Genomic DNA, 26,402 nt, shown 5'->3' with positions numbered 1-26,402 from the left:
TAACGCCATTCCTGGAGCTCTTGTAAAGACTCAGTACCTTGCTCAAGGGCATTTCAACAGTATGGAAGCAAAGAAATGCCATTAAGATTGGAAATGAGAAATGTCAACACTGCCGGATACTTAATGTTGAAATACCACTAAACTGACAGAACTGAAATATTTAACTTTAAACATCATATATCTACATTTTGGTTGTTTAAATTTGCCTCTTTTAAATTGCAGTAGGCAATTTCAAGCTGTGAATCCATTATACTTCTGCCCTATCAGGTTACGCTTTGTCAGTCATATGGTCCAAGAAAGAGGAAAAGTTAAGATGAACGACTGGAAACTAGGCACACTTGAGTTTTATATCTGAATTTGTGAACCTGACAGAAAAAAGTCACAATTTTGAATTAGCAAAACTTGAAATTAACTTCCAAAAATACTAGATGAAGGGAAATCAAACCACATACTTTCGGAGAGATGGTTTTCAGTGTTAAAAGCTTTAATGCAATACAGTTTTAAAATGTCATTAGCTTTTCAAATATTCAGTAATTGTTAAATTTCACAATTAAGTATTCAGTTGCCTATGCAATCTAATTGTTATGGTCTATCATTTCTTCCGTACAGCAGGGCTTGAAACCTGATAGTCCAGTTGTCCCTGCTCATTAAAGGTCCTCATAGGTTAATAAAAAAAAACAGAGACACAAAAAATATGCTTATGTGGACACCTGAATGTTACAATCATTTGTGTGATTGTTTAACATGTCATTCCAAAAGCATGAGCATTTATCTGCTCCTATAACTGGGAAAGTATTGCACAAGATGTTTGAACCAAGCTGCAGGTATTTGCTCACAAGAGCATTAGTGAGATGTCTGTGATGATTCTCTGTCATCCAGGTCATGGTGTTCCAAGGAGGGTTGAACTGGAGGGCAACTTGGTTGAAGATACTTGAAGATATTTCACCTCTCATCCGAGGGGCTTCTTCAGTTCTTACTGACTGGTGGGGAGTCCCACATATTTAACGTCTGTGGGGCCGTTATCAAGATCATTGATACCACTTGGTTCGTTAGTTCTCCTGGCTGTTGAAACGACTGTCGTTAGTGTTGTTGGAATCACCTAAGGCCAAATGTAAATGACTGTCGTTGGAGTTGTCACATGAAGCCAAATGTGCAACCATGCACAATGACAGTCATTACAACAACAACAGCATTAGGAAGGTTGGACATTGATGTTGGGCAATAAGACCTGGCTTGCAGTTGGTATTCCAGTTCATCCCAAAGGTGTTGGATGGGGGTGAGGTCAGGGCACTCTGCAGGCCAGTCAAGTTCTTCCATATATAACTCCAAAAACCTTTTCTTTGTGGATCTTTGTGCATGGGACCATTGTCATGGTGAAACAGGAAAGGACCTTCCCCAAACTGTTGCCACAAAGTTGGAAGAAAACAATTGTCTGAAATATCATTTTATGCTGCAACATTAAGATTTCCTTTCATTGGAACTAAGGGGTCAGTAGAATAAACCATGGCAAACAGCTCCAGATCAGGTCATATTGTGCACATAGGCAATAGCTGAAATACTCCTCTGAAGACATTAGGACAGGGTTATTCTTAGCCCTGTATTGGAATACAGAAACTGTTATTAACATGCTCGGGTCGTGCATAGGGCATGTCAGGCAGATGGGTGCAGGCCCATCAAAGGCCCTCTGTATTTCTATATTGTAGCATATTAGACAAATATCTATATATCTATTGTACAATCCATGTTCATGAATACTGCTACAGATTCAACTGCCTGTACCAACTCAACCTTGCACCTGATATTTTTTATATTCTTTCTTTATTTATACTTTTTAAACTTCTTGCATTTACACAATCTTATCGCCAACCCCTGGGAAATGCAATCTTGTGTCATCATATGTACTACTTGATCTGAAAAGTATAGATGTAACTGTGGTGAGACGATAATGAAAGCCCTTGTATCCTTGTATCCTTGAAAGCTACAGGTGTGTATAAGTGAATAGATTTGCATTATATTTCTTATTTTATTCAGAATATGTGCACATGCAGATTATATAAAAATCCTAAAAGAACTCCAGGCTCAGAAACAAGTGTACACAAAGTAATGAGTGGACCATGTTCTGCATTGGAGGCAGCACTGGGGTGAGAGGGAGCTGTTTTTTTTTTAACCCCCATGGGGCCACCTGGTGGGTTAATCTGGCCATGGCAGCCAAAAAAAAATCTCTCTATATATAGATACTAAAAGTTGAATAATAAACACAATACATATATATTATAAGTCTAATAATAACATAAAATTAAATTAAAATAAATGGAACAGTTTTCAAATTTAAGGATGTTCCAGGGCCTTCAATTATTAACTTTGTCAAAGTGGTATTTATTGGAGCCACTTTGCATGCATATCTGTGTAAAATGAAGGGAAAGGACTACTAAAAAAACCAGGACAGATAATGAAATGAATGGATTTTTCATTTCAAGATTTCAAGATTTAGTTTATTGTCATTTTCTTGTGTATGTGCATACACACGCATACACACACACACACACACACACACACACACACACACACACACACAAAATGCTATTCCTCCCAGCCCACAGCAGTGCAACAACAACAGAAAGGATATATATATATATAAATTCCCTGATAAAAACATATAAATCCAAAAAGCGCTTATTACCTCTTTCCAACACAGCATAAAACTTAAAATTAGTATTTGCTAATATGTTTAAAGAAGAGTATGGGCATAGACATTCAGAGTGCAGGGCATCATAAATGGCAGCAAAGAGACATCGACTATGCTTTGTGTAAAATAGCTCATTTTCTTTTCCTACATTGCATATATGGTATTTCCACACAGTGCACTATGACAGCAACAACAACAACAAAACAACAAAGATTACTTTTGTTGTTATCAGTGCTTGCTCGTTGTTTTTTTTTGTCCTACGTGACAACTTACCAAATTAAAAATTTGTGCAAGTGACCAAATACTGTTTGTGGAGCAACAAGTCGGTGCAGTAACGGCCTCCTACCTGCAGGGGCGCTGTTTTTACAAAATGAGACAGGAAGAAAGGAAACCCGCCATTGAAGCGAACTCACAACGTGATTGTTCCGTTGAAGTGCACTCTTCCAAAAAGGTGCAAATCAATTTTTTAATCATACACCTACCACTGGTGTTTGTTCGCAGAGATGGCGTACAGAGGACAAGGACAGAAGGTGCAGAAGGTTATGGTGCAGCCCATTGTATCCTTTTTATCGGAATGAACCACATTCGCGGTTGAATCGGTTGCTTCAGTAACTTAGCAGCTAAGCTAAGCTAACATTTCATGTTAGCTAGCCGACATTAGTCATTCAATTTCCGTGAATGTTAACGCAGAGAGACTTTTAACCGAGCTATAGTGTGTTTTAATTACTTATTACAAGCAGGAGATTGTGTGTAAGATTAAAATACTTCTACAAACAGCTTAGGTCAATAGAAATGCATTCTACGTGCTGGCAGTGCTAACGCACTCATCTACGATAAAAGCACACCAAATGGTACAACAGCTGAATTAGTTTCACCAATTCCGATGTTCGCGGAATACTTTTGCTTCCCTTACATGAAAAATATCACGTATATATGTGTAGACTAACTATGATTTAACGGCATTTAGCTGGGCAGCTAATTTAACAAACACCGTTTCATTACAAGGACTCCAAAGCAGACGGTCATGATTGTTGGGAAGGAGATTTGTAAACTTGTTACTTATGTTATAAGGTTACGCTGGTGTTTCTAATGCATGCTTCAGTTGACTCTTGCCATTAGTGATTTAATAGGGGGATGTAAGATCCATCGAATCAAAGGTTAGCTACTGGCATCACTACTATAATTGCTAGCTCAGTATTGAAACCAGCATGAGTGCAAGTGGCGACACAGTTTTTTTGTTTAACGTTGGCTCACTGTGTCCAAAGAAGCTCACTACTCGTGTGGAATAAACCAAAATGCAACAAGGCAACGTTATGCATTTTTCTCATATTCGATTTTTATGAATGTGTGTGTATGCTTTTGAACAATTAATTTCCTTGACTCCATGTATCAGAACCTCATTTTCAGGTATCTGCAAAATGTAAGTATTAAGTTGATCCTTATTCAGTAGTAAATTCTGATGTGTGTAAATTTGTGTGTTGTCTGAATAAAATGAAGTTCTCATTTCTTGCTCTTGTCATTCTCAGCGCTCACGGATCCAGGTCTGGTTGTATGAACAGGTGAACATGCGGATAGAGGGCTGCATTATTGTAAGTACTCTTTTTTCTGCTTTATTTAATTCAACTGGAGTAAAAAGTTAGATTTCATTCGTATATCAGTCATTTTGTTAATATTTGGCTAAAGTAAAAACATATAAAAAGTACAGTAAATAGGCTGAATGTCTAGGGGAGACTGAGATTATCCGCACTAAAACGGATAAATCTGACAAAGCTGTTTACATGTGGAGCACAACATGCACTCAAAATAGTGTTTTTAGGTAGTTCTGTGCTGAGATTAAACCTCTATTTTATGCTTAAGTGTCAAAGTTCAGTCAAAGAATTAACTCTAACGTCAGCTTGTCTACTGAAGTATCAGTGTTCCTGTGAAGAATGCACTTGCCAAATGATAGCAAATGTCACTAAATTAATGAGCAGAGGAAATAGGATCACCTTTATCTTACGTCCACAAAATCAACACAGCAACTCAGTGAATGCCATGATATGGCATGTATGTGTATCTGTGTGAGGCAGAAAGGTGGGAGAATGAAGTGACCCATGGTGTAAAATTATTGCATAGACATGTTCAGGTGTTGTAGCAAACTACATTCCTTCATACACACTGAATCCAAAAAACCACTGCAAATGGTTGCTGCTTCTGCAGATTTGCACACGATCAGGGGTCCGCATACATAGACAAGTTCCACACATGCAGACTAGAAAGCAAGGTTGTGACCTCATGACAACAAGAGGAAGAGTTCCTTTGTTTGTTGTATCTGGCAGAACAACAAGATAGAACTGCAATGATTAGTCAGTTAATTGATTAGTTGATCAAAAAAAGAGGCAACTATTTTGATAATCGATTCATCGTTAGCCTTATTTTTCGGGCAAAAATGCCAAATATTCCTCAATGGCAGCTTCTCAAATTTAACAATTTGACAGTAAATTTGGAACTGTTAGTCAGACAAAACAAGCAAATTAAAAACATCATCTTGGGAGCTGAGAAATTGTGAATGCAATTTTTTTTAAAAATTGACAAAATAATGGAAGATTAATTGATAATGTAAATAATCCTTAGTTGCAGCCCTACAAAAAGAAAAGGGTGAAAAGAGTAGCTGACCTACAGTATAATATTGTCTCATCCATCTCTGTGACTGTTACATCTCCTTGACTGCCTCCCATCTAAGTCATTGACTGCTTTGTTTTAGCTAGACATTTTTTTTAGTATAGCTCTGTGCTGTTGACGTGTTGTTGGCAGCTATGCTATTAATATACTTTAATTTTTCGGGCCCCCTCATACAACTACTGACAAATGTGTTATTTGATAATCTGCTGATATCCAACAGCGGGACTTGAAGTTCTTTTGTGACATCTTTGTGTATGATACTTGGAAGTGGAACCTATAAACACTTTGTTTAATCCAGCATGGAAGACTTATTGGAGCAAACCTCAGAAAAATATAGGAGAATTAGGATAAGAATACAACTAAGCTCTTGCATGAGGCCCATTGAAACTAATCTCTGACTCCTTCTTTCCTCCATGTTGTAGGGCTTTGATGAGTACATGAACCTGGTTCTAGATGATGCTGAGGAAGTCCACATGAAGACTAAGAACAGGAAGCCACTTGGTAAGAGAATCCTACATTTTGACACCTGTTTGGTTTTTTTTTTGTTTTATGTTTTTTGTACCCTTGTCTGTGCATTTAGCTTTGCTTAGCAATGATTTTATTACGGAGATTCACACAAACCACTACTGACTTCAGTTATGATGCTGCACAAATTCAGAAGCTCAGGTTCCAAATCAAAATTATAAACTTCCTTTTGGAAGTAGCAGTTTACACATGGGATGCGTATTTTCCCTATTGTGTTATATCAATAAAGGACATGGTTATTGTTTATTCATTAGGATATATTGTCTTTAATCAAAATGTTGAGTTTGACATGAAATACTTCACAGATGTGACTTTTCTGCTGCAGAGATGTGTGTTTGTGTAAGATGAAGAAAAAAAGGATTGACGTTAATTTCAGTGTCAGGCTGTTATCAGAGAAGAAATCAGTATGCTGGCAGTTGTTCTTCTGTGGCTGTTTCAGAGTTAGCAAAATATGTGTTGGCTGACTATGCATTAATTTAGAACTACTTAAAATACATTTAGGAATTAAATAATGAAGTCTCACTAAGTGCTAGGGGTGTAACGGTACACAAATTCTCAGTTCTGTATGTATGTCGGTTTTGGGGTCATGGTTTTGTACAGCAGAAAAAAAGGTACAAAATAACATTTTGGTCTTTTATGTTGAAAAATGTAAACATCCAACAATGGCTCATTGGCCGTGAAGATTACTGAAACAGTTTAGTTGTGCTCAGGGCACGTGCTGACAGCTGTTTCATGCTGATTGATGGTATAACTGTATAAAGTAGTTGAAACCACCTCCAGCAGCTACAACAGTAACATGCTGCTTACACACTGATGCTTCAGCATTAATAATCTAATGATGTCACATATAAGAATATATGGAAAAATTTGAAGCCATGTTAAAAGTCTGCGAAAGTGAGAATTGCAACTACCTTATTCTTCCTTGTGTGTTTGATTGAAAAGAGATTTCAATCTCAAGGGACTTCCTGGTTAGAAAATAATATGTCAGTCAGAGGGACCTAACCACTACTTTTACTTTCATACTTTTTAACGACATTTTTCTCTCTCAGAACTGGTTCTCACAATGTGCTGTCTGACCACATCAGAAATCTAATGTTTTTATAGTTGTTCACTCAAAGGCGGAGTGAAAGGCCGACCATCACAGATAGGGGAGGGAGGTGGTGAGACATGGTAACAGTTCACTCGTGTGCTGCAAAAATATTTCGGGTGGAACTTGCGCTCTAGAATTATTGTTGTGTACGTTGGAGCGTATTCTTCGTATGACTGCATGCACTGAATCGTAACGTCCATACCATGACGTTCAGGACCGATACATGTACAGTTACACTCCTAGTAAAGTCACATCAACATAGGGAATCTCTCATGTCTGCTTTTTCTTGCACAAACCCAGAAAGTATTACACTACCTCCTCTTTTGAGTTTTCAATGTTTTTCAAAGTGTTGCTGAATGTGCCCATATGGTGGTTAGCGGGGACTGCTATATAGCTTCCTGAAGCCCTTTTTGGCATACGCGTTGCCCAACTTAACATGCTACTTATCTTATGTACTGTGACACTTGATTACTTATCTTCTTTAGCCTTCTTAGTGGGAGCTCAGTGCTTGAATTGACGCTTTGTTTCTCTTTCTAACCATCATCTTTCTCTTCTGATCCACCTCTTCTTGGGTTTCTCCCTCTTTCTCCCTCTATCCATGTCTCCCAGGGAGGATCATGTTGAAAGGAGACAACATTACCTTGCTGCAGAGTGTGTCCAACTAGAACAATGGAGACATCTACAAATCGTACCTTTCCTAGAGAGAAATGTTTTGTTGTTGTTTGTTGAAAATGCTATTGAGTATGTTTGTGTTTATACAACATGAATATTGTTAATTGTTTCTTTCTACCACGTTTTCCTTTTGAGAATAAAGTTTTTTTTTCTTACAGCTGTTGTCTCTATTTTTACTTGTTCCACTGTGTTTCCAGCCCTCAATAGTTTGCAGTATTTGGGTCATTGAGCTGCACTGCCATCCAGTGGTAGACAGCAATATTGCAATTTACTTATATAGGTCAAACTCCCAGCTCCAAATAGACAATAACAGGATAAAGTACAGAATAAATGAACCTGTTTGTGATATATAGGTGAACCCTGCTATAATGCTATATGTAGTAGTAATGTAGTAATGCACCTTTTGGTACAGTATAATGCATGTAGAAAGGTTAAAAAGATGAGTCACCGTTTGAGGCATAAACGTAGATTTCAGCCAAGTACAACTACGTGTGGAGCAGAATTAAACTCATGTTCAGATTGTGTATTATCTTTACAGGCTACCTTGTGATGTACGTCATATTTGCCAAGCTCGTTATAACCCAGACCTTTTTTGTTGGACGAATGCAGATAAACATGAGAAACTCCTTGAGAGTGATGTCTTAGAAAGTGGGAGGAACACATTTATGTCGATATCTGATACTGTATTACAAACACCATGAAGCCGGTGTCCAGACGTAGAAATGCAGTTTTAAATTTAAACTACCATAAATCTCCTGTAATTCTTCAAAATTGCAACTACAGACTGCCTAAATTGATGTACAATATACTGTATGCGGCTTGTTTAGTTTTTCGTTTACTTTAGTTTGAGAAAAGTAGCCTGGCTGTAGTGAAACTGATTAACGTAATTACGTAGTTCTTCACTACGCAGCCCAACGTGTCCCTGTTCTGTTGACTGGGAAGCCCCTAGCGCGGAGCTGCCAACGCCCGGCGTAAAGACACAAATAGAGGATACGGTAAGGAAAAATTTATTTTGTTTATATTGTTGCGATATAACTGAGTAGTATTTTGTTTAAATCTTGTTAACATCATAGATGCTGTACATCTCTGGTAAATATGTTGTAATTGCCAGTTTAGATATCACATTCAGCAACAGCATCCGCAGAGGTTAGCTCAGCCAGTTAGCCAGCAAGCTAATTGAGGAGGACAGAAGCTAGCAAAGCAAGCCGACAGACTAACATTGGACCGGCTAGTAAATAAACCTCTTGGGGCCGGGTAGCTAACCCATTTCGCATCGAATTTATTGAGGATTTTAGTGTAATGAGAATTGAACACATTTTCACCGTTCACGTGAAGTCAGAAGATAGCAAAATATGTAACCACTAACTGGCCAGCGATTAGCTGGTTAACGAGCTGAGTAAAGAGGTGTAGCAAACGACGGGTTCTTATTTTTCATAATTTTAGCAGGGTCTCGGATTATAGTTGTTAAGTGTAAGGTTTTGGTGCTAACGCCACAATATAGACTGGATAGTAAGAGTAGGGCTAGTAAAGTTATCGTTAGTTTAATCAGCCGGCAGGAAATTAGGCCAGATTCAGGCCGGGGATGTGGCCGAAATACTGCAGCTAGTGCGTCCACGCTAACAGTGGCATTTAGTCTTAGCCATCTCTCAGGTGTGATTTTGAATTGTTTTTGTTATCTAGGGAGTAGTTATTACATATACCGGCTGCCCATCATGACCACTTATTTAGACATGTCACAAGCTTTGAGGACCCTGATGTTATAGAAAGTCCATTTGTGCACCACTCGTTACAGATTTTGTGTTGATGTCAGAAGGGAATGCTAGTGATTTGTCTCTTGTTGTCTGCATGTGTCAGGATTCAAACGGCCAGATGTCCAAGGACTTTTTTCGGTCAAACCTTGTGCTTGAGAGCATCACTGAGTCTTTGTTTCTGATGAACTTGGAAGGAAGCTGTTACTAAAGCTGTGAACAGACATTGACGAAATGTTGCTAAATCCGTTGTAGTTGCAACCTCACAGGCTATGTGGATGTTGTGTGTTTTGGTTGTATGGTAGACATATGTATTTAGTGTTCAGTAGAAACACTGGTCAGATCTAATCAGCTCGTTAGAGTCTTGCAAAATGTCTTGCTTGATACAGTGTCTAACATACAGAGTTCATTTCTACTTAGGAGCTTTAAATCATGGGGAAACTGCAACAATCTCAGCTGCTTTCACCCCTGATCTCAAAGATGGCCTGACCTCAGAGTGCTTGCTGGCCTACAAACACAAATGCGTGGATTAAGTCTGGTGGCATTATTGTAGCTGCTGCCACCCTCTGTTGCTCATGGCCATGAGCTTACTGCAGTGTTTAAGAAAAGGAGAGGCTGTCCACACACTGAAATTTGCAAACACCGGTACTGCAGTGTTTAGCTTAGAATTTGTCAAATATTTCAATTACCCCCATTACAAGTATGTAGATTCTTAGTCACATATTGTTCCATGTAAAACATATTGGCCCTGCAGGACATTATGATACTTCAAATAGTGTTGACCCCATGTAAAAAATTTTAAACTGATTTGATATTAAGCCAAATAGCGGACCGGACCAGTAATACCAAGTCTTACCACTAGGTGTTGCACGTGACTCGGTTGGTCCTGAGCAGAACATAATGAGAGCCCGTGAATGAGAGTATAGCAGCACCACAGTCAGGACAACTGAGTGACACATCATCTTTTGTATTTCTCACAACAACCATTCAACTTAACCTTTCCTCTTGTGTTAGGGTGCTGTGTGTAGCGGCGGTGTGTCCGGTTTAACAGCCAGAAACACCGCAGCTACACACAAAAGCCAAAATGGTATAGTTTTTGCCTTAGGATTTTTTTAGCAGCTGTGCTGTTGTGTGCGTGCAGAGTCCGCAACACCAGGACCTGTATTTGTGCACACCGGTAGTGGATAACTTAAAATTGCCATTGTAACAGATAGGTTTATTCATGTTCATAGAGTCATGTGTGTGTTAATTTACCAGAAGCTTTTGATATCAGAAGGGCTCTGGAGGCCCAGATAGCTGTCGTTATAATAACTGTAAAAAGAAGAAGAATGAAATGCCTCAACACAGAAGACAAATTGACACCTCCCAAGCCTACAGTCTTTGTAACAACCACTTCAATATGAACATTTGGAAATGTTGACTTGCTGAACTAATTTCTGGTTCTTATGTTATAATTCTACTGGGGGCCAGTGTTCCCGTTAGCTCACCACTAGCCAGGGTTTTCCCTGGTTTTTTGGACAAAGGTGTCAAAGGCTGGAGAACATGTGTGGTATGTGCGGCGAACACAGTTTTCACCTTTAGGGTGTTGTGTGCTTAAGTGAAAAAAATCGCAATTTGACAGATGAAAGTGTCCATAGAGATTTAAATTTTATACCAAGATGGAACAAAAAGATGATAAATAAAGGTTGTCACAAATGACAATGACAATCAACATTAAACTCAAAAAACTCAGTTGCAGATTGTTCAATCTCTCTGTGCATATTTTATTCTCCTGGCTCTCCTTTTTTTTTTTTTTTTTTTTTTTTTTTTTTAATAAAAAGGTCTAACAAGATCCTTCCACTGTGTCCATCCACAGCCACCCTGCAGAACACATCTAGGTGGACATCTTTGAGTCTGTTCCTTAGTGGGGTCTTCACCTGTAAAAATGAGAAACAGTCATTTGTTAAATTTTATGTCATATTGTCCCAAATGTGCTCAATGAATGCATCCTTTTTGCTTACCAACTTGAGGACAGAGAACAGCCTCTCCACATCTGCTGTCTGGACTGGTGCAGTGAAGGCAATGGCCTCTGCCAGACTAAGCTGAGAGTAGAGCTCCCTGGAAGAGCGAGAGACCAGCCACAGCATTGTCTCCCCATGAGTTTTGGACTGTAAGAATAAACCAAATAACCAATTTAAATCCATAAAACATATTGATCTTGGCACTGATTAATGTCCTTCAGTCTCTATAAACCTTGAGATGTGAGAGATTGATTCTTTCCTGGAATACATCCCAGTCCATCAAGAGAACCTCCTTGTTCAGCCTTGGGAAAGAATTTGCCAAAGAGCTGATTTGGTCACACCCATGGCTTGCATCTGTGCTCTCGAGAATGGTCTGGGGATTTACAATTTTTAGTTCATAAAAAAATGGACATTGGCTTTAAAACTGTCCTAAACACCATCTTGGAAGTAGCCAGGGACCTCTTCTGACAAAGGCTTCAGATCACTGTCAGATCCAAGCCAAGTTCATCCATCTCTCTTTGACCGCATTCTGGGTCCCCATGTCTTGAAGGGAGGAGATGAGTACAGATACCTTTAACAAAGAACAAATCTTTACTGACAATGACCATAAATCATCTAAGATTTATGTACAGCTTGACTAGGTTTATCAATTACACCCTATTCCACCTGTGAAAAATTAGGTTTCTTCTCTGAAAAACCTGAAATAGTCTGTGCAGTTTTTCGTGCACAATTTGCATCAGGCACAACGTTGGTGGTAAGAATTTGTGTTTAAAAAAATCTGTCGAGCCCCTCAGTCGATGGCTCATGTCTGGCCTGCATAGATAGATCAGGAAGGACAGCCGGCATGATTTTTTGCAGCACATCTGTTGCCTCCTTGCTGCTCTCCCACCTGGTCTGGTTGCCTCCCTTAAACCATTAGTATACAAGAGTCCTATTAAAGTTAATAAATCTGCAATGATTGAAAACATGTCTAAAAGGGAGAGATGATTTGTTTGAAAACAGTACCTGCAGTTTTAGCAGTGGGACCTTGAAGAGTTTCTCCATTGCTTTGAGGCCGGCCGTTCTGCTGCTCGATGCTTGGTAAAACCAAAATGTGCTCCCAATGGTTTGGTTGTACTTGGCTAGGCAAGGTATGCCTTTCTCTTTAACACAATCTGAGACAGCTAGATTTAGCAGGTGAGCAACACAATGGGCAGTCACAAGGCCAGGGAACGTCCTGCAGTTTCTTCCCGACCCCTGATTTTTGACCTAATGGTAAATAAGTCACTGTTAAATTTCCACATTCAGAATCACCACTGATACCATCTTTATAATAACAAAACAAAAACAACAACATACGAATCATGACAGAAGCACCATCACTTGCAAAAGTGTCCATGGGTAGTTTCTTTTCTGCTGTGAGCTGAAGGATGACCTCTGTCAGAGTGTCCGCATCCCCTGCTTTTACATCTGTCACACAGAGGACTGCAGATTTTACCACAGTACCTCCTTTTTCATCAGATCCAATTCATCTGAAGCAGACATTTTCAGCCAATGAATTTGCAAACAGAAGCCACAAAAGGAAATATATAATGTATACCTGTTCTAATCTACATGAGCCTATTTTAATCTACACTTCTTTCATAGGCTGACAACCCTCTTGCACATTTGAATCAGTGGCACATAGCTGGGGTGATGTGGCCCCTTTCGCTTGGCACACTCATGGATTAGTTGGAAGCATCCTTTCAGGGCTTTATGCTCAATGTCTGCTTGGACAGCTAGAGCTTGGACAACTGTTCTTCCTCAATAGAAGGATGAATACATTAACACTGGACTGTATTTCTCCCAGAATACAATAACTATTCTTCATGTTTTTGTCATCGTCTTATCTCTTCTGAGATTGCCGTCTTTCTTTATAGAATTTTGTTGTGTTTAAGACCTGTGATGACATACAACATTATCCAGTCTATAGTTCTTACTAGGCTGCCTGACGACATTAACATGATGCGAAGGATTGTTTTTTCTGCATAGTACACATGACATCCCATCAGACGTGTTCATGAGCCAGGTACGGCTCAGATGGACAGACTCTAAATGATGAAAAATATTACCATAAAGAGTGTGATTTGCAACACAACAAAATGATCGATTGAGCATAATATGAAATGATAGACATCATATTGCACAACCCTTATTGACAGTGTATGAAACTTTACCATACTGATTTAATGTTCGCGGCTAAAGATGTTGAAATAGCCTATTATAGTCTGTCACGTCTCTCTGTCTTCCTGTGTTAGGCCTTTTATTAGTGACAGTTGTGACAAACAACAGTGTTTATTTCTAGGGGTGGCTATCATTTGAAATTCATCGCCAAGACTTTATTACATTTTGGATTAGTTAAACATATGAAAGAGGAATTTCTGCTTTCCGGCGCTAAAAAAGTAGGCTAATGGGGTTCGATATCTAGTCCTATTTACTTCTGTAACTTAAGCTAACCTAGCTTCATTACAAACACACATTTGTTTACCTTGTGAGTAACAGCAATTGTGAATTTGTTATTCCCCTTGTTGCCTCCACACTTGAGAGCTGCATGTAATGTACGTGCGCTTGGTATATTCATACAAGGGAGACTCTGTGGCGTGGGCCTCGGCAGATGGCGCATGAGCTACAAGCTCGACGCAAGAAACATGACGTCAGGGACACTGTGTGAGCATAAACCTAGAGCAGCTAATTTCCAACTGCAGTCTTTGGGTAAGATGTTCTGAACCCAAGTCATGCCAGCTGTTAACAGGATGCAGTCTTTGTCGTTGTTAACTTCACCTTCCCCGTTGTCCCGCAACCTCTCCATTGAAGTGCCAAAACAAACTAATAGGAGTCACTTCCACAGCAGTAGAGCCGTTTCAGACTGCTGAGTGACTTCTGCAGCACCTTCCACTTGTCACGAGAATCACACATCAGCGTCTGTCTTGTTTTGAAATCTGTTAATATGGAACTTAACCGTAACAGCTTTTAAAAGTGAAACAGGCTTGACTGTGACAGATGGATGAACCCAGAACTTTTACACATTCCTTGTCTTAGGGGAAATAATTTCCCATATTTGGCACATGGAGGATGTTATTTTTTGGACTTCATGTAGAGAGCTTGTGTTAGTATCTTAATCTTGTGTGTGATTGCTTGTTTTATTGCTTTTGTGTAGTGGCATGCTCTAACATTTTCACATTTTTTTCCCTTCTTAGCTGCACAGTTTAGTCCGCAGTTGTGTTCATCTATCTTGAGTCTTAAGAAATGAGCCTTTAGTCAAGGTGGCAAGCTGTTTAGTCTGTGCCTCAGTTAAGCTGCCTCCATGAGTGTATAGAACAATCTATTAGTTCCTAATATGAGAAGCAGCCCTACTCTTTAGTCACGTTGTTGTATGGTATTCTACCACAACAACTTATTGGACTGGAAAGCTTTGTATTTTATGGTCAGGTGTCAGGTGTTCATTTTTGTCTTGTGGTTGATGAAAAAAAACATTTTTGTGTGGAAAGTGGGTTACTCAGCTATGGTATGGAAAAAGTCATTTGGTATCAATATTCATACGGAAAATATTGAAAATTTCATAGGTAGCCTTAATGTTTTTTTTTGTGGAGGGACACTCAGAAACCGCACATTTTATCCGTTCTCTGGCGTCGTCAGGTTAGGCTAGCCCATTGTTGCTAACATGGGAGCTAACCCGCTTCACTTTTCCAGCAGTTTGAGGAAACAACAGACGAGACTTTTCTTTGTCTTGACAAGCTGCAGCATTTATTAACTGACACTATAGTCTGTGCTGTACATTTACTGCCAGACCGACAACTTACTGCTAGCCTTTTCCTGTATGCCGCTCGCGTTCACCGTCACTTTTCTGCCACTGGCACACGCTCAACCACTCACACATACACACTTCCCTATCCCTTGAAAGGAGCCACGCAAGAATTTCCCAGGCAATGACACAGAGGTTGACTCACGTTTCGGAACAGCGATGCACAAATACACCCCCAAACGCTATTGATTTCCAAATGAATGGCTATTTGGTGTTATCTTTGGCATTACAAAAAATGTTTTTGGCCTGGTGGCTCGCCAGGCCTGTATAAATATAGGGGAAACACTGAAGATAGTGGGACCAATCACATTACTCTAAAGCTGAATAACACCCTCATGTTGACAATTTCAGACTGTTTGGTCTGTCATTGCCACTAAACATTCAAATAAATACAATATAAAGGCCTAACAAAACAACAATAACATAATTCTAGCGAAGGGAATAGTACGTCGGAGAAATCAGTACATCTTATTCTATGTGTTTCTGCGGCACATCCACCTGTGTTCTGTTCCCTTGTTAAACCATGTCCACACTGTAACATTTGGTGACAATCCCACCCCCACACAGTGGTGCAGAGCTCTGCAGTGGCTTAGCACGGACAAACTATAACTTGCAGAGGAGAAACAGGGGAATACTGTGGTCCACATAATATATATAGTGTGTTGTCCCAAAATGCACAATGTGTCAAGATGCACCACATTGTTACAGGCACAGATTCAAGGTCAAGATTTATGATTTGAACATATTTGAACATGTCACAGTAGGAAAAGCACAGGTGTGAATAATAAAAGATTTCCATGAAACTGTTTCAGTTTCAGGATGCTGGTGTTTGTGCTTGCTGGCTCACTGGGACGCTTGAATAGATCAAAACCGTCATTCTGAAAATGGTTGTGTAATGATTGTTTGGCATCAGGTTCCTCATTTCTTTTGGGGTAGTTTCAGCTTTGGTGTGTGTTATCGGAGCTGCCATATAACGTGCACAGGCATATTTTTCCCCCCAGATTCAGGTTTAAAAAATCAGATGTGTTTAATAGAATTGTCAAACTAGTGCAGGTTACAGATATTCTTGGCCGTTTATGGTGACATGCCCTGTTCTTTTGCAGACCAGAGGAGACTGTCAATCAGCTTTAATGATCAAATCAGGGTTATCCTTGAATCCTTATCCTTAAACATGAAGCGTATGTTTCTTTCCAGAGTTAACAGGCCTCCAGTCCGAAAATTGACCCAGTTTAAACGCCACCTTATCATTTAATAGTTTAGGCCAGGAATATTTGCTAATACCTTGTCCTTGTTATTGTTATTGGTAAATGTTCTCCCTTTTCTCACCTGGCAGCCTGAACCCTGCTCATTCTTACAATAAGCCCAAAATCCCACTGCACATTTATACTGTGTCATTTGTTCCCCCCAAATGAGTCTCCAGCTGTGGGTCTGTACGATCCCTCAATCCCTTAAATTAGAAAACCTCATCTGGACATCTGGACATCCTCATTGACCCCGTGGTTCAATGGGGTCCATTCATTAATCTGTGTCTGGAGGGGGTTATTTCCACATAAACATCTCTATGTCAAGTAGATAATGACATTTTTACTGAAGGCTGGGGTCACATCAGTTTAGAGATTCAGGCCAGGTTTCAATTTTACAGTTATGTTGAGAAGTGCTTTTAATAACAGTTTGTCATTGACAAATAATGAAAATGCCATCTGGTGTTGAGCTTTTCAAGGTCTCCCCCAGGAAACTGGTTAGTCCCCATCCCTCGCTTTTTTTCTCCTCCTGCTTACACATGTCCACTCAGTACAATGCTGTACTCATTTTGATGCATTTAATCCATAAAGATTCAAGGCTATTGATGCCAATAGTGCCTGTATTAAAATAATGACCACAGGGCAGGCAAATACAATTAAATATTTTGTGTTTTGTGTTTGTTTATTTAAATACATTTGTAAAAATCAGTGTTGTAAAACAAAACGTAAAGACCACAGGAGGTTAACAGTGTGTACAGCCAACAAGTAAGCAATGTCAACCAACAACTAATGAAGTTTCTTGTTTTTCTGTTGTAGATCTTGAATGAGTAGTGAAGACTAAAACACAGCTATGCAGACCATCAAGTGTGTTGTAGTTGGGGACGGTGCTGTGGGTAAAACCTGCCTGCTCATCTCCTACACTACAAACAAGTTTCCCTCTGAATATGTACCTACGGTAAGTGTGTGAACACGTAACTTTAACATGTGTGAATGTAAATATGGAGTTGACAGATTCTGCTAATTCTCAGGCAACAGAATATAAACATCCAAAACAGTTTCATTTTGAACAATTCAGAACAGGATGTTTAGTTTGGAATGTGACAAGAAATATGTTCTCCACCCTACTTAAAATGTACTAAATGGTGATCAACACCATACTCATCAAACTCTAGTGATAATAAAATGTATGCTTAAATTCCTATTGAGCAAATGAGTGGCTAACCATTGGTTTTGGTCTGTGTGTTGTAGGTGTTTGATAACTATGCTGTAACTGTAATGATTGGAGGTGAGCCCTACACTCTGGGCTTGTTTGATACAGCAGGTATGTCTTTCTTATTCAATCCTACACTTGTTTAGTTCTGTTCATCCAGCATATCCAACTCATGTTCTCCGATTGTAAGAATTGTAAATTGCCTATTAAGCCCTTTTCATTATATACATGTTATACTGTGAAGTGGATGTTTGTATGAAGTTAGATGGAAATCATACTGTTGGGTAGTTTGTGCAGGTTAGAATTGAACTGTATTATGAGTTGTCTTCTTTCACATTGCATCCACAGCTTTTGTGAACATAGGATGTATGTTAATGGAAGTTTTATTTTAGGCTTTGGTGAAATCACCTTTGTCCAGTTTATCCATCCTAGAAACTTGATGACCAGACAGTATGATTTAGACATGTTTGTATGTGGTTTCTCCAGGTCAGGAAGACTACGACAGGTTACGACCTCTGAGTTATCCCCAGACAGATGTCTTCCTCGTCTGTTTCTCTGTCGTGTCCCCCTCCTCTTTTGAAAACGTCAAAGAAAAGGCAAGTCTGGCCCTTCCTCTTTCTTCCTGCCACTGGTCTTACCACTCCATCATGAAATATGGATGCTTTGTTTTGATTTTTTGTTTTGTTTTTTAACCTCATATTTTGTCATTTTATTCAAGAAGAAGCAACAGTTTTGTAAGCACTCAGCAGCTATAGCTCTCCTGAGATTTAGCCACGGGCATGAGTACAACCTCATGAGAGTTTTTAACAAAATAATCATTTAAGTTTTACTTTGTAAAATAGTGCATTACCCAAACGTCACCATCCAGTTCAGTATTAGATACCTATTTAGTGTCAAATATGGATATAAAACCCAACAGCATGTTGCAGCTTCCCAGAAAGGCAGTTATAAAAGAACCTGTGTGAAGAAAAAACATTGTTTGGCTGAGGCTAGTGGACACCTTCTTAGAAAGGAGGCTGTCTGTTCTCATCATTTCTGGAAGAATTTTGACTTTTTGGCCGGACTGGTAGCATATCATATAACCATGTCATGTGAAACACTATTTCAGTACACTTTAACAACAATTATTACTGGGACCACTACAGAAAATGTCAGAAATTCACATTATAGACACTGACTGTTCCTGTAAGACATTGGCCACAGTTTCACACATTGACCATACACGGTCCAGCCACGTACCAGGTTTTGACCTGGTCTTGTTTCTGCTAGATCTGAACATGCTGACCTTCACTGAAATTTAACAAACTTGAGTTATTGTGGTGGAAACCACAGAACCCAGTGCTGTGTTGGCCATTGCATAATCCTGTGTTTGTGTTTCCAGTGGGTTCCAGAGATCACCCACCACTGTCCAAAGACCCCCTTCCTGCTAGTCGGCACTCAGATTGACTTGCGGGATGACCCATCCACTATAGAGAAGCTGGCAAAGAACAAGCAGAAGCCCATCACTCCGGAGACAGCCGAGAAGCTGGCAAGAGACCTCAAGGCTGTGAAATATGTGGAGTGCTCAGCCCTCACGCAGGTAATACACTGTGTACATATACAAGAGTTACAGTCACACATACAGTACATACACTCTTGGACAAACATGATTCACACCTCAATTGCAAAAACTAAGAAAGTGGAGGAAAGAGGAACATGTTCATATTACCCCAGGCTTGTGCACGCCTTGGTTGATGAGTTTTGTTATGCATGCTGGTTTGATATTGGAGACTCAATGCTTAGTGGTGTTGCTAATTATGCATCATCTGATGTTTTACATGTAGCTTAAAAAGCTTACCTATGGGTATAGTGTATCCTGGTTACAGAAGGCAGCCTACCTTTTAGCTGTATTAGTGCTGGAGAGAGCAGTTTAGGCAGTATGTAAAGTATGTAGTAGAATTTGCAACCAGTCTTGTGAGGTTTCTTCTCAGTTCACGTGTTACCTACAAGTCTCTCCAACACTAAAGTGTAGTGAGAGTGACACTAATCTGGTGTTGCACCCTTTTCCTTGGACTCTCCCAGCATGATATGGCCCACAGCCTTGTCCCAGGTTCTGCCCCCCACACCCAGTTAAAGTGTGCTGATAGTGCGTATAATACCAAAATGGGCAGAGTGTAGCTTTACAGGACAATGAATTGGATTAGCAAATAAAGATATTAGGATATCAATAACTTGATGTCAAAGTGGCTTCAGATTTCCTCTGGGAGGTAATGTTGTTCGTGAAGTTAAAGAGAGGAGCCATGGTTGTGCAGACAAACCCACTGCCAGCCTCTTGGGTAACACACCTGGCGTCTTTCCTACTTTGCTATTTTAGTTACACATTCTTAATGCGGCCAGTGTGTGATTAGATCCAACAATTTGTATGCTATTACTGGAAACGTTTAAATAGGACCAAAAGTAGACTGCATGAGGTACTGTAAAATCAAGAAAAGTTTTTCTGTACTCACTATTAGATTTAATATTGCAGTAGTCAGTAGTCGTGTTTGATTGTCTGATTAATAAATCAGTCAGGTCTTGAGTACTTGTGTTGGCATCGGTGCATTACTGTTAGGAACTCAAGGAGGGAAGTGAGAAGAGGGAGTCTGACTCAGAGAACAGATGAGTTAGGCCTCACTCATGCGGAGAACAATAGTGTTGATGGAGCCGAGGTGTAGCCCCCGCCTCCCAGCTCTGCTCCTTCCTTCCTGTCCCCCCCCCCTTGTCCCTGGCAGAACTGTTGCATAGCTGCTGATGTCATTTCCTGTTTCCTGACTGGGATCTCAGCACTCCGGTCCACACCTCACCGTCAGCTCACTGTTCAACGACTGCCCCTCTCTCTCTTTGCAAGAGTCCATCTCAACACTATCGCACTTCACTCTTCATCTTCGTCACCATGCATGTCTTTTCACACAGTCCCGCTGCAACTCTCATACCGTCTCTCCGTATTTCACACAGACACTTTCCTCCTTGTTCTGCCATGTTCCTCTTATCCTCCTCCCCCATCTATCTCTTTCTGTGTTCGCTGTGCTAATTGTGCTATTGTTCTCTTCCCTCTCCTGTCATTATAGCGAGGGCTGAAGAATGTATTTGACGAAGCTATCCTAGCTGCCCTAGAGCCACCTGAGACGCAGAGAAAGAGGAAATGCTGTATATTTTAAAACTCTCTGTGCCACTGCTCTCATCTCTTCCTCCTCAGATTCTGCCATTATGCTCTGCATTTTTCATTCCTTTCTCCCATCTCTTCTTTCATCTTCTTCCCTCTCTCTCTATCTCTTTACATGTGCTGCTTTTGAAATCTAGACCAATCTCAATCTCAGCCATCTAACTAAGCAATCCATCAGTCTGATTCTGGTCTAACGCCCGACCTAAACTGCTACTCCGTGTTGAGAGCACATAGAAACTAATCTTTTTATGGCTTAATTCACTGACTGGAGGCTTTTCTGCACTTCAGTGACTTTTACTTGTTTTGTAACAGCTAACATTTGGTTTGGTTGGTGCATTAACATACTTCAAATCTTACTTAACTTACTGGAGCGGTTTATGTCAGCTTAGTTTTACATCATATATTTTGTAATTCACCACTGTATCATTCCTAGTTAATCTACTATGGGCCAGCGCTCATTAATGTGGGCCCTGGCCAACAGTGGAGCAGTAGCTTACAGAGGATGTACGTCCTGCAGTAGTTGTGGGGAGGATTTGGACTAAAGCGAGGGCGGTGGCTTTCCATGGCTCCACACTGAGATTGATCTGAACACTTAACAGAGCTTCCATTTCTAACGCTAATGTATTTTTTGTACTACTGTTGATTAAACAGAACTATGGATATATATATTTAGGGCTTTTAAGCAGTGAAGTCATATATAGGGAGTGTTTGGCCATTTTGACAACATAACTGTTAAGTTTTCCTGTTTGGTACCATGTTGACACAGTCGTATTGATTTGGTTTATAGCGGGGCTTCTCTTTACGTTTCTTAAAGTTGTAGTCCTCCGAAAAATGCTTTCTGACTTGTTCGGCCCAACCTCCTCTATATATGACACTAATGTGCCATTAACTGTGGTACATATCCTGCTGTCTTGGAAGTCCAGATAATAAAAAAAAAAACTATAATTGTGTGAAATGACCTGTGAAATGAATTAATAAAGGACAAAGAACTTGCTCTCCTCTCTGGCTCGCTTCTTCTTCCAGTGCTTCGTCAGAGCAGAATTCAGGAGGGTTAGTCAACTGACTTAAGCAACGCTGAGGGGGGGGCGGGGGGGGTTACTGGTTTATTGCATAGTGCATCACTGCGTCAGAGCAGCTCTGGTTACTTCACATGACCAAGCTTGTGGTGTAAGCAGCTCTGCTCAGGGGCAAATACAAAGAGAGAGGAAACATTCACCTCTTAGGCTGAGTCATTTTTTTGGTTGGTATTTAAAATATGGCTTGAACGTCCTGTCGTAGTGAGTTAGTCAGTGATTTTAATCTGAGGAGCAGAGTCAGGGTCAGGGGTTATGCTCTCTTCTTCCTCCAATTTCTTGTTTGTTTCTTGTTGCACTCAAACACCTGTTATTTGTGTTGTTGACTCCGTTTCCCTGTCCTCGCTCACACAACTAACAAACCACATTTAAATGAACACAGAATATCCGCTTGAGTTGCAGATCTCATCTGATCTCTTTGAATTTATTTACATTCTTTTGTCCCCAACAGCACTCTCACATTCCACTGTTTCTTATGACACCCCTCTAAATGACGTTCAATGCTGCTTTTGTTTTCACCCAGTTATTTTTCCTCTGTTTAAGCTGTTATTGTGTTTCCCCTTAACCTCTCTTTTTTTTTTTTTTTGTTGACCTGTGCATGTTTGCGTTGCCCCCTCATTGAGCCTGTGTGTTTGTGTGTTTGTGTTCACAGAAAGGCCTAAAGAATGTGTTTGATGAGGCGATATTGGCTGCATTGGAGCCCCCAGAGCCCAAGAAGAAGCGCAAATGTGTGCTGCTATGAGAGGCTCCTCGCTTTTTCAAATCGCACACACATAAAACACACACACACATCTTAAATACATACACACATGCTCCCCCCTTCCCCTCCCCCCCCTCCCCCCTGCCCCACACCCCCTTCCCTTGCTCTGCTAAGGCTGGTTGACAGAGTTGTCCTCCACAGGGAAGACTAGAAAGAAAACAGCCTACCAAGTTTCAGATAATTCTCTGCAATAATAAGAAGTTTCACCCTCCCCCCCAAGTCTGAGTTTGGGACAGAAGATGAACCTAACCTGGCCAACAGGCCGCTGCGGGCTCCGGGCAGGGTGGCATTGACTCGGACGGGGATCCAGACATCAAGCTTACTCACAAGTAGAATCCAAGTCATGTCGAGCTTTTGATAGATTGATTTTTAATTCAGTCGATGTTGTGGCCTAATCAACCTGCAGATGCCCCAACCATTTAGTTGTCCTCAGCCAATGTAAAGGTTTCACGGATAAAAAAAAAAAAAAGCACCCGCCCCCCCCAGCCCCTCCCAGCCGTCTGATTGGTGGCTGCTCACGCTGCTGGTCCTGTCCCCTCTTGTTGACGAGCACACTCATCGACCGACCCCTATGTTCTCTCTCAGCACTACCAGAAGAAACGCTAACAGAGTAGTGTTTTTTGTTTTTTTTTTTGGTTTGCCAACACCCTTTTTCTCCTCAAACACATAACAAGTCTGAGATATATATATTCCATGTTCCAGATAGATGCACTCTCAACCACTAAGGAAACTGTAGGACTGAAAGGACGTGGTAATTCAGGGCAATACGGCCAAAAACTCCACACAAAAATCGAATCAGTAAATATTGCCATCTTGTATCCAGTCCTCTTAGCACAGTACAGAGTGGCAGTCCATTTGGAGCGTGGTAATCACTTGAAGAGTTAAAGGCATCCAGTAGTAATGGGTCTACTAGTCGACCACAGGAATTGGCCTTTTTAGATGCAGGGAACTTAAACAGTGTTAGCAGAACAAGCAGTGTGTTCTTCATGCGTTGCCAGGGACCAAGGGAGGGTAAAGCAAGGATACTGTTTTAAAACATTGCTCCATCACCGTACACTTAGAATGGGTACAGCCGAGACCTCTGTGTAAAACAAACGCGTGGTGTGCACCGGCAGCCATATTTAGACAACTGATTAACAATCTGAATTTCCACCAGAATTCTGTGCCAGGTCAGAATTCGGTGCCTTCCTGTAGCGTGTTTATCCAGGCTTGTATGTCTGAGGCGTGAAGGGCTGTCCGCTCCGTTGTACCCTTTCGAACTGTACACTGCTGGGTGTAGCTGAGCCTTGGTCTCTGTTCTAAATGATAGGTTTAACAGATGTAATTATAATGTAAGCTGGCACACAATGTTGATGTAGGCTCCAGGTGTTTTTACCAAAATCTTTTTTTTTTTTCTTCATTTTTTTTTTTCTGTTTGTGCTGTTTTTTTTATTATATATTATATATATATAAATATATATATAAAAAAAAAAAGGTTACTTTCACTCCTTTTCCATTAGGGGTCGGAACTCATCTGAACTCTTACCTGCCAGTTTATACCAAGAAAACCTGTGATTGGTTTAGTCAAATAAAAACCTCCAATGGCAGAGAGACTGTTTTGGTTAAGATTATTTGTGATTGGTTGTTTTTCTTTACTGGTGGCTTAGAGTTGGGTCGACGTCCAGCCCAAGTCAGTATAATTATTATAACCTGTTGTTGTTTTGGTGCAAAACCAAATGCTTTGTCTAAAGTCTTTGTTCTTTGTATATGCATTCTTTTCAAAAATATTAAACTTATACCTTAATTGCCTTTACCACCTTTCCCTTGCAGTTCTTTTTTGATTGTTGTTTGTGTTCGGTAAAAAAAAAAAAAAAACTATGCCAAGTTATTTCTGTCCGTACTTGTAATATTGATCGTTTCAAGGGACAAGTAAATGATTTTTTTGTCCTCCAGCAAAATGGGTGTTATTCTCTACCAACATCAAGACCCAAAATTCAAAGTGTCTGCTTACATATATTTTTATCAACCAATGTAAGTGGGATTGACCTCATTGCACGACTTGATGTAAAGCTGTATTGATAGAGCTCCTAGCATGTGTGTTTCCACTCACATGCTAGGAGCACCACAGCTGTATGAACCTGTCATGGGACATTGAGCCAGCAGGAGGTGCTGTCCACCCAAACATTATCACCCCAGTTGTTGTTGCTGCTGCTCTGTGGGTCACAGTGGCGCTCATACATGATAGAGGCAACCGTGATGTCATTTACAGCCCACTGATGTGCAGGTGTTTCTGAATAAACAGATAATTAGATATCAACATTTGGGTTGTTTTGTGGGTTGTTTTTGATATATACATGTGGTCCGCAGTTGTGAGGCGCGAGTAAGCTTATGAAGAAAAGTGTATAACAAGCTAATAAATAAAAATAAAATCTGCAATATGGGACAAAAACATGTCCATAAATATCCAGATGTGTACAACATGAAATAAGATGTGCAATGACAAACTTGATTAAATCGCTGGTTTAAAACTTTCTCCCACATGTTTTGGCCTCAAGGTTCAAGTCCAGCTTGTCAGTTGATCAAACCTCTGGCAATCAATACATTACAGATGTGTGATTATCAATACACTCACACATACAATTTGCTTTTGGCTACTTTTTTAGAACCACATTTGCTATATTTATCTTTTACTTCTAATCCAACATGTTATTAACTCTGTTTGTTAGCCACATTAACATTGATGTTTGATAGACATTTTTTCAGAATCTGAAGAAATTTGCTATCAGAAGCCCAATTAATATGCAACACAGAAATATTGTGTCGTTTCTACAAGGTTTTTCCCACAAGGTATTCCCCTATCTTACACACACAGTATCTTACAGTGTGTGCATTGCGGTGAGGTTGGTGTTGAGAGATCATTATCACTTTCACACAGCTTACACAGATGTCCAGGAATTCCTCAAATGGCAGCAAATGAGGGTGATATCCCAGGTTTGGTGACCTGGATCATCTGCTGCAGACTGCCGTGAGGGATGTTGCACTCACTGCACCCCTGCCTTCCTCCTCCTCCTCCACCCTCATCCACCCTCTGTGAGGCGTTCACACATTCCCTGCGTTTCTGGAGTGCTGTCTGTCAGCGCCTTCTTCCGCTAAAGAGACGCTGACAGCCATTAATTATCACACAGGCTGAACGAAGGGCATTCCTCTCTGCTGAAATATTGGTGTCTGTGCGTCTGTACGCACACACACACGCAGAGAGACACCACCTGGCCTCCATTGGTCTTCATCATGTTTGACAAATGAGTCTAAATGTTTTGTCCTCTGGGATCGTCCAATCACCAACGAGCCTGGCCGAGCGTCTCCTCTGGGTGGGACGACCAGGCATAGGTGGGGATGTTAGTAATGACTAGGCAACACACCAGCAGCACACTTGAGAAACTTGAAACACACACACACACACACACACACGATGCTGACGGAGAGCTGCACCCACTTTTATGAGATGATTTTATGATGATCTGCACAGATACTGACTTGTGATGAAAAGCACGCTTTAGCAGTTTATCAAGAGCTCAGCAGTAAATCAGTGTTCAAGACATCACAGTTCTACAGGGCGAGGGCATGCCTGCTATGTGTGTGTCAAAGTAAATCTCCATTGCCGGCTGGAGCTAGGACACAGCCTGCTTAACCCCGCCGGTACTAAACCTTTGACAGCCTCTGTTGTTCCAGTATCCAAAGCTCCTGCCAACACATGGA

General features: G+C 40.4%; 2 protein-coding genes across 3 annotated transcripts; both read left to right on the top strand.

Annotated features, from left to right (window-relative positions):
- The first annotated feature begins 3,069 nt into the window (after positions 1-3,069).
- On the top strand, positions 3,070-7,791 carry snrpe (small nuclear ribonucleoprotein polypeptide E). Its single transcript, XM_044348979.1, has 5 exons — positions 3,070-3,243; positions 4,080-4,106; positions 4,213-4,275; positions 5,770-5,848; positions 7,572-7,791. The coding sequence occupies exons 1-5, from the start codon at positions 3,190-3,192 to the stop codon at positions 7,625-7,627; spliced, it is 279 nt and encodes a 92-aa protein (XP_044204914.1). The 5' UTR covers positions 3,070-3,189; the 3' UTR covers positions 7,628-7,791.
- A 734-nt stretch (positions 7,792-8,525) lies between these two features.
- cdc42 (cell division cycle 42) lies at positions 8,526-24,459 on the top strand. Of its 2 annotated transcripts, none has more exons than XM_044348978.1 (6): positions 8,526-8,629; positions 17,260-17,398; positions 17,692-17,764; positions 18,140-18,249; positions 19,035-19,232; positions 20,740-21,828. In XM_044348978.1, exons 2-6 carry the CDS (start codon positions 17,294-17,296, stop codon positions 20,827-20,829), a joined length of 576 nt encoding a protein of 191 aa, XP_044204913.1. In that variant the 5' UTR covers positions 8,526-8,629; positions 17,260-17,293; the 3' UTR covers positions 20,830-21,828. The 2 variants fall into 2 exon arrangements, with proteins under 2 accessions (XP_044204913.1, XP_044204911.1); XM_044348976.1 differs by lacking the exon at positions 20,740-21,828 and adding an exon at positions 22,560-24,459 and having other exon boundaries at positions 8,527-8,629.
- Positions 24,460-26,402: the final 1,943 nt, after the last annotated feature.

This window comes from Thunnus albacares, chromosome 4 (assembly GCF_914725855.1).
Source record: "Thunnus albacares chromosome 4, fThuAlb1.1, whole genome shotgun sequence".
NCBI classification, from domain to species: domain Eukaryota; kingdom Metazoa; phylum Chordata; class Actinopteri; order Scombriformes; family Scombridae; genus Thunnus; species Thunnus albacares.
This window is presented reverse-complemented; position numbering and strand designations above follow the sequence as displayed.